An 11,944-nucleotide genomic window follows, 5' to 3' on the forward strand; every position below is an offset into this window, starting at 1 on the left:
TCAACACTGTAAAATTTTGGAGGTTCTTGGAAATTCTCTGCAATTCTAAAAGGAAACCCCAAAAGGTGCTCAGCAAATTAAACCCCATCCCCTACACTGCCACTGAGTAACTCTGTGTACAAACTGCAAACTTCAATCTCAGCAGTTTCCACCTGATATTTGGGACATGAAAAATCATCTGGATAACAATGGGAGAAGAGCTGCTCAGCACAATGATGAATGAAAGACAAACACTTACTGCTAAATAATTTAACATTTTTATTTGGAATAGTACAAATCATTGCTAATCTTTACATCCAGAAAGAAGAGCAAAAACACAGCCACTTTTTACAGTGATTTCACTTCCCAGTTAAGAACATTCCAGTGTATTTCAGACATTGCAGATGCCACACAAAGCAAGCTGAGCTCCTGACCAGCCCCACACTCAGTCCCAGTCACACATCCCAGTGTTTACAAACAACTCTCAAACTGAGCTATCAGCCAGGCCACCAACAGCAAATCCTTCTGCAGAGCCAAAGCCCCTTTCTAACAACCACAGCCTATTATGAACTCCAACAATACGACTGCTGGGACTGTCCCAAAAATCCCTATAAAGCCCCAAACAGTTCTGTGCCACTCCAACAATCTGTTGATGACAGGGAGAGCAGTGCCAAGCAGCCACACACAAGCCAGAGCACTTTCAATGCTGCCTCAGGCATCTGAAGTGAGGCTATTTGGGTTTTCTGTGAAAATTAGAAGCTGCCTGCATGCTGATAGTGAGATTCATGGAGCTAAAACCTGTTCTAGTTAAGATTTGGGGTTTGCTGAGGATTAGAAGCAGCAGTGATTCTAAACTAGTGGCAAACACAGTGGTGGGAGCTCCTGGAGCCAGGATCTGGACTGAAACATTCGCTGAACCAGCACCAAGCAGCAAACAAGAGACCACCACATCTACCAGCACTCACACAACTGAACTGATTTGGTTTTCCTTTAACATGAAAAGTGAGTGACAGGGAAAATCTTCTGCTTCTAAACAGGAACCTGATGCAAAATCCAGCTTTTCAGAGCTTGATTTAACATCCCAGTCTGCAGCCAGAGGTTAGAAATGTGGAATATGTGACTTCAAGCAAAAAAGCAAGGTAGGTGGATCACACAGCACCTGTTTCTATCCTTGAAAGCAACAGAAGATCTGCAGAACTGACCTCAAGGCTCACTAAAATCGAGCACCCTAAGGAACTTCCACTGTGCTCATGACAGGACATGGCCACCACTGAGCTCTCAGCAGTTCCTTTACTTAGGGATCTCCTGTCAACAGCAGGGGATGCCTTTGCTACAGAATCCTTCAGTCTTCAGGTCCAACAAATCCACTGCAGTCTTTGGGAGATTACAGCAAAGAATCAGAAATATATATGGCTTTTTTCCTTCTCAAAAGCAAAGGAAAAGCTATAAAACTCTGATTTCAAGGCACATTTTAATTCATTATATATACAGCAACCAACTTTGGCAGACAAAGAGGTAGAGTATATAAGATCTTAATTGTGATAGTTTCCAAAAGACATCGCCTTCAACGGCACCAGACTTCAGGGAATGAGCAACAACACATTTCAGAGCACAAAGGAAACAACAGAACCATTTACACCACCTCTAGCAAAAAGGGATGGGAAGGACAGCCAGGTTTGAGTGAGCAGAGCTCTACAGGAGAGAGGGGAATACTGGACATCTTGTGTAAGCCAAGAGGTGGCACTGAAGGCAGCAGCACTGGGACAGGGACATTGCAGCACTCCCACAGACTCTGGCATGCTGCAGGTACTGCCTTTCCCCCAGCTGACAGAAGGACAGTGAGGGGCCCAGAAGGCAAAGCAGGATCTGTGTCAGCTATATGCACACACACTTCTTATCCTATCAAGCATCTCCTCCTCCAGTTCATCAGCAGAGCAAGACACAGCACAAGGAACTCAAGGACAGCCACTCACTGCAAGGGCAATCAATCCTTGTCCAGCTCTGACAGGGACATCCCACTGCAGAGTCCCTCCCTCCCCCCAGCAAGGGCAGTCATGCTTTACACATCTTATATTCGGCAGAACTGGGAGTGCTGTCACGTTTCCTACAAACAAAAAAACAAGTCAAATCAGAGGTTTTACATTGCAAGAGGTTTTACATTTACACTGAAAGCACATCCTTAGTTTTGGCTTCATTTAAGCTGCAGGTGAAGTCACAGACTGGGTCATTCTTTAGCCTCTCTTTACCAACTGCTGGACTGAGATTTTAGCTTCATTCTGCTACTGAACATTCAGCAATGACCCAAGGAGCAGCACAACCTTTGATCCAAAGGGATCATTCCAAGTGATCATTACCAAAAACTAACACCAGAACAGGTACAGGATTCCCATAACTCCACCAGGTGCACTCTGGAATTCATTTTAATTACTGTGTGTTGTTTAGTATATATTTCCCGACCAAAAATGAAATATTACTTTGTGTGGATTTTGATTCTGCAGTCCACTAACAGCAACTTTAAAACACTTAAACATGCAAGAACTAAAATTCACAATGACATTCTTATTATGTATGTCCCAAGTTCTTGAATAACTCCTGCTTTGCTTTAACAAAATCTCACCCCATACCAAACCTCAGTGCTATTACTCCAAGGCTCTAAGGAGTTCCACATTCCATAAGAAAGCATCCAGAATCACCAGTGTTTTGACACACCAGACCAGTAATTCCTCTTATCGTGTGTAAAGGTAAATTTGAAATGAAGAATTCTATTCTATCTCCTGATTCATTTTTTTTCTCTCCAAAAATAAGCCAAATTAACCCAGAAAACACATCCTATCTTAATTAGAAACATCTTTCTTCAGAGTGAAGATGATATTCCTTAATCTGTAAATTATTTTGGAATAAACTCCAAGCTTAGTGTTCATATAAAAACTCACCAAAAATACTGAAAATTCACCTGTCCTTTACATGTCAATAAAAACAAGATTATGCACATGAAAAGACCTTTGCATTAAGCTGGAATAAGAGAACCCATCACCTCCTCAGAATTTGTGCAGTGGAGAAAAGCAACAAAAAAAAAGAAGATGCTGATTTAAAAAAATTATTTGTAGTTCCAGCTCTGTTGAGATACCAACAACAAAACACTGGAAAGGAAAAGTCAAACTGAGCTGTCCTGTCTGCAAAGTGCTCTGTTCAAACAAGGCTGGAAGAGCCAGATTTTGGGAGAGCCCATTTGACCCTACACAAGTGCAGGAGGAACCCCAACATTCATCACATGCATCTCACTGCAGTGAGCATTAGGTTAAAACACAGGAGAGGACAGCAGCTTCAAAGCAACTGAATTTTGATTCTTGTCAGGGCTACAGAACTCTGAATGTTAAAAAGAAATCACCTTTTCATAAGAAGGTTTCAAAAGATCTTGTTAGACCCTTCATTTATTCTCTTCTAGAAAGCAAAAATGCACATGAATCAGTAATTTTGAGAGGTGTGATCTGGTTTTCTCTGAAGGGATACACAACTGCCTTTAGAGTTTTAGTCCCCAAAGGTGGTTCCAGCTTCTAATTACAGGGAGTTAAACTATTAGCTAAGAGTAGTAACTCACCACTGAGATGGGTGCAGACATTCTTCTGAGTATTGTAGGCAATATGCTACTCATTCTTCAAACACAACACCAAGAAATGTGATTTACAGTCATTGGAAGCTCTTACTGACATAGCTAAATGGTAATTCTCTATATATTATATCCTGTTCTCTCAAAATGAATGAAAAATTAAGATATTCTTTCCTACAGGAAGCCAAGGTTCCCAGCTAGATGGATTCCACACTCCTGAAATTCCAAGCAAACCACAATAAAACAGACACTTAAGCTGCATTGCAAAAAGTCCAAATGAAGTGGAAAGTTATACCTTTTCATTAATTCATTTGTGCAGTTTCTTCCATCTCAGCTGGGACATTAGTTTTTAAAATACAAATTTCCTTGCAACTCTCATCAACTGTGTACGAGCTGAACAGCAGAAAGGGAGAAAGGTCTAATTGAATGTCCCATCCAAGGGCATCTCACACACACCACAAAGAGAGGCCAAGGAAAGATCTGCTGTCATTTGGAGGCTACAAACCAGCAAGGATCAGGGGCTGCAAGCACAACAGCTCACAAAGGCTCAGCTGCACCAGGAGCTCAGACACTAAACAGGAGATGGAGGCTTTCATAAAAGGAGATTAGATCAGGGTTTTCAGACAAGAAAGAGCTTTAAGAGGCAGATGTTCAGAGAGGAAGATGAAGGGAAGCACTAGGCACAATAAGGCTTTTCATGCTGTCAGATATTCAGGAATGTCAGTCTTTAATTTTTGATGCTGCTGCTTTAGATCTCTCCTGCTTTCTACAGTAGCCCTGAGAAGTGAAGACAGCAAGTGCTGCCCTGAACTGCCAAGAGCTCTTCTCTGGCCCCTCCAGGCTGCAGAACATCCCAGTACTGAATAAAAGCAGTGGCTCAAAAGCACCAAATTGCTCAGCAGCAAACTCTGGCCCTTGGACTGACACTGCACTGCCTATTCAAGGCTAAAACCTCACTGGATATAAAGCACCTCCAGGGCTCTCCCAAGTCCTCTGTGTGGACCTCATTACAAATATGAAGCACAGGAATATTCCCTCTGGTTTGCTTCATTTAAAGCATCCCTTCCTTTTTTTCATGCACTCCAGATGAATCCCAACAGATTCTGGAAAAAGACAGCACTGTTTTGATGAGATGCTCATCCTGACACTCCATGTGTACCACCAAACCTGCTCTGGACTGTCAGCGTTTTGCATTTTACAAAATATTTCTCTGACAAAAAGGTTTTTCCCAGAAGATAAAATCAGACATCACAGCAAAAAGTAATGCACAAAGAGGAATTTAAATCTCCTGCCCCTCCATGAAAAACCACACATAAACCCCAGTTGTTTTGAAGATAAAGTTTAAAACACCCTATATATCTCATTAAAAATAGACCACTAATTGCTTGTGCACAAATCTAGTATTTTACAGTTAATTTTGCAAGTCTTTAACATAGAGACACCAATAGTGGGGCTATAGGAATAGAAAAAAACCTTCTGGCAGCACAAGCCCACACAACCAAGACTCCCCCTGGCTTTAGGAGATAAACTGATGTGTTTGAAGCAGATGGACAAAGTCTTTCTTTGGCAAGTGGACACTGCCAAACACAGGCTTGAGAACAGGGTTTTTCCTTCCTTGAAATTAGTGCAAGTGTTAATTAGCAGCTTAGCTGAACAGCAGATCCAAAACCAAAGTTAAATTCATGGTTAGGCTTTAGCTTCCATCAGCTGCTGGGAGGAGCTCACACAAAATCAGACATTTGAAAAAGAAAGGGCACACAAAGCTCAAGAAACTTAAACATCAGCACAGCTTTGGCTCAGTCATTTGGAAATTTGCAGTGTTAATAAAAAGGAAGCCTACTCACCCATTCTGTGAGAAGAATTTCTTGTAGATCCAGAAGGCTGCCAGGAGCACCACAACTACCACAATCACTTCAGGAAGAATTCAAGTGAAAAGAAATAAAAGCACCTTAGAGTGATAAGATCATCTCCAGCTCACAAAAAAAGAACAAAAATTTTGCAGGAATAGCCTTGTTTTCATGTACAGGTCTATCCCACCTCTATCCACACAAAAACCCCCACAACCCAACTTATTTATGGAATGAGCCATGTAAATTAAATATTTGATTCATCAAGACAGTTCAGCTCAGAACCAGTGGCCACCACGATGGCAAAACCCCAGCAGCTCAGAAACTAAAACAATGACAAGGCCCCTGCATTACTTTTGACAAGTTTGTACAAATCTGGGTAACAAAAGCAAGGACAGAGGAGGAACTGAACACTTCTGTTCACTAGCAGTTATTTACTCACACCCCCAGTAAACCCAAGCTCTGAAATTTATCCAAGTGGCCAAGTTGTTGGAAATTGCCTTTGAAATGTGACCTCACCACGTGAGAAAATACACATTTCATATTAAATTAAGCTATAATAACTAAGCAATCTTTTTTTGAATCATGCAGCTTTAACCGAAACTCCAACATCACCCTGTTGCAGTCACAGGTGAGTGGAATAAAAAGTGAATTCTCGCATAAAAAATGTAATTTGTATCGTATTTTTTTAAGGTTTTAGAAAATACTTACCACAGATGATGGCTATAATGTATCCACCTGAAAACAGAAGGAATCAGTATCACAAGAGGAACATAAGTGCTTCTTACTCAAACATTATTATAAAAATATTCAGAGCAATTTCAAGTCAAGTACTTCTATCAACACAATCTTTGAAGCAGACTAATTTAAATAATAATATTTAACTTCGAATATTAATATTTTAATTCATTTTAACAAACCCTATTTTTCACATCAAAACAAAGAAAGAAGCTGCATTAAATTATTTCTCCTGAATATTGAAGGACTGTTGTCTCAGCTGTATTTCCATCCTGGTGGGGATTTTGCAGTCCATACTTACTGAGCTGGCAGGTTGGCACTGCAGGCTCCCAGTGGTTGTTTCCAATGTACTGAATGCGAGGCTCCCCGTGCAAGGTGTACCCCGTGTAACATTCAATGGTAATGAAATCCCCCACAAAATAGGAAGGTTTTTGTCCAGCTATCACTCTCCCATAACTTATGACTGGCGTGGAACCAGAACCTTCAGGCTCACCTGGAAAGAAAAGGGGGGAGAAAAAAAAAATAATAATAAATGTATTACTACGTCAGATATTTAAAATTTGGCAGGGTGTCCTGATTTTAGCAGTTTTACTCACAGGTACAGTGCTGCAAAGCACCCCAGGAACTCTGTTCTTGACAGGTCACTGTCATCTCTGCAGAGCCACCAGGGAAGGAGCAGCCAGCATTGCACCTGATGTGCACAGACTCTCCTTTTGCATAGGCAGGCTTGCCTGGAGTCAGGACCCCATTGGGGATCTCCGGGGCAGGACACACATCTGCAGTAACTAACACAGCAATTCAAAACAAGTTTAGTGAGAATAAAGCTCATTTCATAACTCAGGAACTCATTCTACAAACAGAAATTGCCTTCATGTAAGAAAAATAGCTCAGCACATGGCAGAACTTTAACTGTACCCCAATTTTAAGAGCAAATATTCCCTTTAGAAAACTTAAACATCACTGTAGATGTTCATTAGGGTAATACAATCCTATGACGTGGCAGCTCAGAAATCCTCACTGGTTCATTATTTCTCTGAGCTGCAGAATCATTTCTAGAAAGTAGGAGCTGAAAAGCTGAATAAAAAAACACACACAAAGATTTCAACTCCTCCAGAGGGATACCACAGCTCTCCTCACCATGCACACTCCTAATTCTCTGTATCAAAGATTTTCTCCTGCATTCCACATCTTTTCTCCTGCCTTCACCCATGAACACCAGGATGCTCTATTTTAGCTCAAACACTTTCAACACACAAGAGAAAAGGGAATATTTCAGAAAGTCTTACTTTTCTCACAGGTTGGTTTTGGAGGATCCCAGGTGTTATTTTCTTCACAGGTAATTACCTCTGCTCCAACCAAGAAATAGCCTTCATTACACTCAAACACAACCGAGTCCTTGTATCTGTAGGTAAGTCCAAATCCAGATTTTTTTCTCCCATTTTCAACTCTGGGGTCTTCACATTTGACCACTGAAAGAGGTAAAACATTTGTTAACACAAACAAATGTTAACAAATGAAAACAAAGCTTTGAAACATCTGTTAACACAAACATAGCACCAAACACAACATCCTTTTCCCTAGTGCCAATTTCCCCAAGTTGTTTTGGAGAAGCTTTATAAAAACATTGATTCCTGCACTTCCATGGTGGCTGTGTTTTTAGGAACAGGATTCTTCCTTAGCTTTTTACAAGTCCTAATCCAGCCCCCACCTCCTTGCCCTTGACACCATTTTTCTGCAGGATTTGTGGTCTCCCAGTTCCTTCACTTTGACCTTGTCACTTCTACCAACAAAATGCTCACAGAGGTATTTTTCAAGCTTTAATTTCAATTTTAGTCACATTCTGTGTCACAATCCATCAATATCCACCATGCTGATGTAATTTCCTCTGGAACTGTACCAAACTTTGTCCCAGAGCATTTGTTCCTTCTTTCCTAGAGGCAAAGTCCATTCTCCCCACCCCACTTCCAAGGAAAGGGCCAGACATTGAAAAAAAACAAGAAAAATCCCAACAACCTCGACATTCTGGAGGTGGCCCACTCCAAACTCCATTTGAGTGTTCATCAGATGTGCAGTGAATCGTGTCTGAGCCAATGAGGGAGAAGGGATCACTGCCCTTGGGGACATCCTGACACCTGTAGGTCACCGAGCTCTGGTACACGTAGCTGGCTCTTTCCTCGTAGTCCCCGTTGGCTATTTTGGGAGGTGGCTCACAAGGAATTCCTGTAAACAAAGCACAAAAATTGGTTTTGCTGTGTTAGCTGGTTCACCTCAAAGAGCAAGCCTTGGTTTTCTAGTCATTTCACTGAAAATCTGACACAGCCACTCGAAGTCACACTACAGAACCTCAGCTTCAACAGGAGGTTAATTTTAATATGAGATAAAATCATATTATTCATATTATTAATATGAGATAATTACCACCAAAAGTGACATTTTTCAGTGGTCATTCCTCAGGCACAATCCAAGTAGTTAAGAAAAACAAAAAATCCCTGTTTTCCCATCATTTTTTATACTGGAAAGTCGGTGGCACAGCTGTTTGTAAATGAACTTACCCCCCTCTGAGCAGAAAATCAAACACAGCAGTAATTTACTTACTTTCACAGTAAGGCAGAACTCCACTCCAGCCAACATCTCCATTCTTGATATCACAGGAAATCTCTCCCTTACCCCGTAACCTGTACCTAGACAGGTAAAAATTCTGAAGATGTGAAACACAATTTTTCATTTCTCCAAGAAGCACCAAAAAATTGGTTCTTATCAGTAATTCTGTTCTGTGATTACAGGGACATAACACAGCAAGGTTTTGCTGTAATGAGAACAGAATCTTGTTTATTTTGCTGACAGTCTCACTTTGAAAACAAAACAGGACATCACTAAGGAACTGTGGCAGTCTTACCATTTTCAGAAATATTGTCTAATATTAAAGTCCTAAAATTACTAATACTCAAAGAAAAGGAAAAAAAAAACCAAAACAACTCCTTAGTGTTGTTGACTTAATTATTCAATAATGAAGGATGATGAATATGTATCTACTCCCTCTGCCACAGGAGCATTAAAAGAAATCACCAGAGGTAACACTCCAGTTCTGCAGAATCTCACTAAAAATCTTAGGGTTGATGCAAAGAGTAATCAAACCAGGGAATTAAATTTAGCTGTAAATTTAAACTTCATTTGCTACAGGTAGAATTCAGATTTCAGGTCAGAATTGGAACAGAAAATTTGGGTTTATTTCAAATCTGGTGTAAACATTAAAAAAAAATCATTAAGTTCATCAAAACACTTACCCTTCTTTACAATGAAATGTCAATTTTGAACCAAAGGTAAGATCTGTGGGATCAAAATAACCATTTTCCAAGTCTCCTGGGTAAATACATTTTCTCGCTGGGATAAAGGGGAAAAAAAAAAAAGAAAAGAAAAAATCTAATTTTTTGTAGTTACATAGAAAACCAAAATCTTTGGCACTTATTACTCTCACCCACACCAGCATTTTCCAAGCTTCATTTAAAACATGGCAAAACCCTAATTCCCACTTGCAAATCAACTGGAACTGTCAAATATGAGTGGGGGAAAAGGGGGTACAACAAATTACCTGTACAGAACACGTCCTTGGGTGCCCACTGCAAGTCCTCACCACATGTCCAGGTCAGTGCCTTCCCTGGCACCCTCACGTATCCCGGCCGGCAGGTGAAGGAGATTTTGGTCCCAGGTGGAAAATCCTGGATTTCCCTGGAGCTCTCGTTGAGCTCCGCGTACTGCAGCCGCTCCGGCCTCGGACACGTGCCTGGGAGAGGGAGGAAAAAACAACACAGCACCTTAGCAGCAAGAAGAGAAACACCCTGAGGTGTAACAGCACAGGAGACAGAACCATGCAAGAGCTCTTGAGGATATATTTGAGTCGTTTCCGATTTTTTAATTTAGGTTTTAACTGCATGCAGCGTCCAGCTCTACATGTGTATAGGGCACATTGCTCATTGTTTCCTAAGTTCTTTAGTCACTCTACCCAGACAATGCACTTCCTTCCAGATCCTATTTTCACATTTCTGTCTGTTTGCCATTTTTTTGCAGTCAGACACACGCCTTCACTCACTGTACACCCATTTCGTTTGCTGCATGAAAAACAAACAAGCCAGCCCACTCACAGAGCTCATTGTCCCTTCTGAAGGAAAAAGGAAAGCGGGTCTAAGGGACAGAAAGCGGAGTTTAAAACCGGCTCCCAGGCCAGGCTGGCCGGAGGTTCAGCGGCAGGTGTCCCTGCCCGGGCCAGGGTGGAACGGGATGCGCTCTGAGCTCTCTCCCCAGCCGAACAGCGGCACAATTCTCCGATTCGAAGCCGCCCAAACCCTCGCGGTTGCACCACCGCCCTCAAACCATTTCCTCCCCGCTTCCCTCGCCCCCCCGGCCGGCCCTGAGGGCACCCTCAGCACCCTGAGCGGGGAGCAGGGCACGGCCACGATCCCGATCCCGACCCCAACCCCAATCCCGACCTCAATCCCGACGCCGATGCTGATCCCGATCCCGACCCCGATCCCGATCCCTCCTCCCAGCCGCGGTCCCCCGAGGGCTCCGCGCCGCTCCGAGCGCCCCTTCCCCACCGGCACCGCCCGCCCGGCGCAGCAAAGAGCGAGCGGCCGCTGTCTCACCCTGAGCCTGGGCTCCGCCGAGCTGCCACAGCACCAGCACGGGCGGCAGCAGCAGCACCGGCACCGAGAGCCGCCCCATCGCGCCGCCATGGCCGGGCCCGCCCGCCGGGGCCCCTCAGCGCCGCGGTGACACCGCGGGGACAGCTCGGGCCGTTGTTCCGCCGGGGATCGCTGGTGTTCCCCCGGGCCGAGCTCTCCGTGCCGGTGCTACACGCAGGACTGCAGGGTTAGGGCGGTTTCCAGGCACAGCCGCTGTGTTGTGATGAGTTAATTCCCACACGAATGACGCAGTCCCGGCTCGGTTCAACGCATGCTCAGGGAAGGCCATGTTTGACCCGAAAGTGTGATTTTTAGCAGGATAATAATCGCTGCTCAGCTGAAGAATATATCGGCCTTGAGTATTTTGCCAAATACATCATCAGCACCTTGAGTTCCTTCATCCTTAAAGCTGGTTTATTCGGGGGTGCCCTTGACTAAGGGATGCTCCTGCCTGCTCCTTTTTTATGGATTAGGATTGAAAGTATACAAACATCTTCCACCAAAGAATACCCTGACTTGAAGTAATCTTGCAATATGTGGACATATTCCACATTTTCCAACACCCTCAGCGCATTACAGCGAGATTAAATCCTTTCCTGGGCAGCTCAAGGAAAGAGGATAAAGTCAAAGTGTATTTAAGTGTAACACTTGGAACACCAACAGTGATAAATTAAAAACAACAGCCAGCTCAGGATGGACATCCCCGTGCAGGGCTGCTCGCTTTTGGAAGTTAAATCCCGTGAGTGGCAGAGCAGCATTAAAATAGAACAGCCAAAAAAAAATTTTAATAAACCAAAGCAGAAAAGACTTAAAGTTCTAGGCAGGCCTAAAAGAAGACACAGAATTGTCATCATCAGCTTTTATTAGGTTAAGCATTGGTAGAGGAACACTGCACATAAGCGTTGCTGGAAGGAAATAAAGATGTAAATACAGCTGCAATTAAGACATTAATTAACACATGGTTACTTCCACCCTTGTGCAGGTATGTTTTGGTGGGCACAGGGAGACAGGGAATTGGGGTTATGGCCAGTGCATTATTGATTGTTTCTTCCTACCAAGGCTTGGCATTAACCACTTTGGTGGGTACCAAACTG

The 11,944-nt window shown here is 43.0% G+C and overlaps 1 protein-coding gene across 1 annotated transcript; it reads right to left on the reverse strand.

Moving 5' to 3' along the window:
- Positions 1–245: 245 nt before the first annotated feature.
- On the reverse strand, positions 246–10,890 carry CD46 (CD46 molecule). Its single transcript, XM_041427132.1, has 11 exons — positions 10,812–10,890; positions 9,761–9,952; positions 9,456–9,552; positions 8,767–8,852; positions 8,185–8,391; positions 7,458–7,640; positions 6,768–6,956; positions 6,473–6,664; positions 6,145–6,171; positions 5,431–5,497; positions 246–2,083 (listed from the first exon to the last, which is right to left on the reverse strand). Exons 1-11 carry the CDS (start codon positions 10,888–10,890, stop codon positions 2,032–2,034), a joined length of 1,371 nt encoding a protein of 456 aa, XP_041283066.1. The 3' UTR covers positions 246–2,031.
- Positions 10,891–11,944: the final 1,054 nt, after the last annotated feature.

This window comes from Onychostruthus taczanowskii, unplaced genomic scaffold (genome assembly GCF_017590055.1).
Source record: "Onychostruthus taczanowskii isolate IOZ18803 unplaced genomic scaffold, ASM1759005v1 scaffold97, whole genome shotgun sequence".
Lineage (NCBI taxonomy): Eukaryota > Metazoa > Chordata > Aves > Passeriformes > Passeridae > Onychostruthus > Onychostruthus taczanowskii.

Bases quoted from the DNA above. Each gene is read 5' to 3' on its own strand.
- CD46 (XM_041427132.1), bottom strand. From the start codon at position 10,890: ATGGGGCGGCTCTCGGTGCCGGTGCTGCTGCTGCCGCCCGTGCTGGTG. The intron at 5,498-6,144 runs GTAAGTATTTTC...TTCTTCCTGAAG, and splicing joins CATTATAGCCATCATCTGTG to TGATTGTGGTAGTTGTGGTG. The intron at 2,084-5,430 runs GTGAGTAGGCTT...TTTTGTTTGTAG, and splicing joins AAATTCTTCTCACAGAATGG to GAAACGTGACAGCACTCCCA.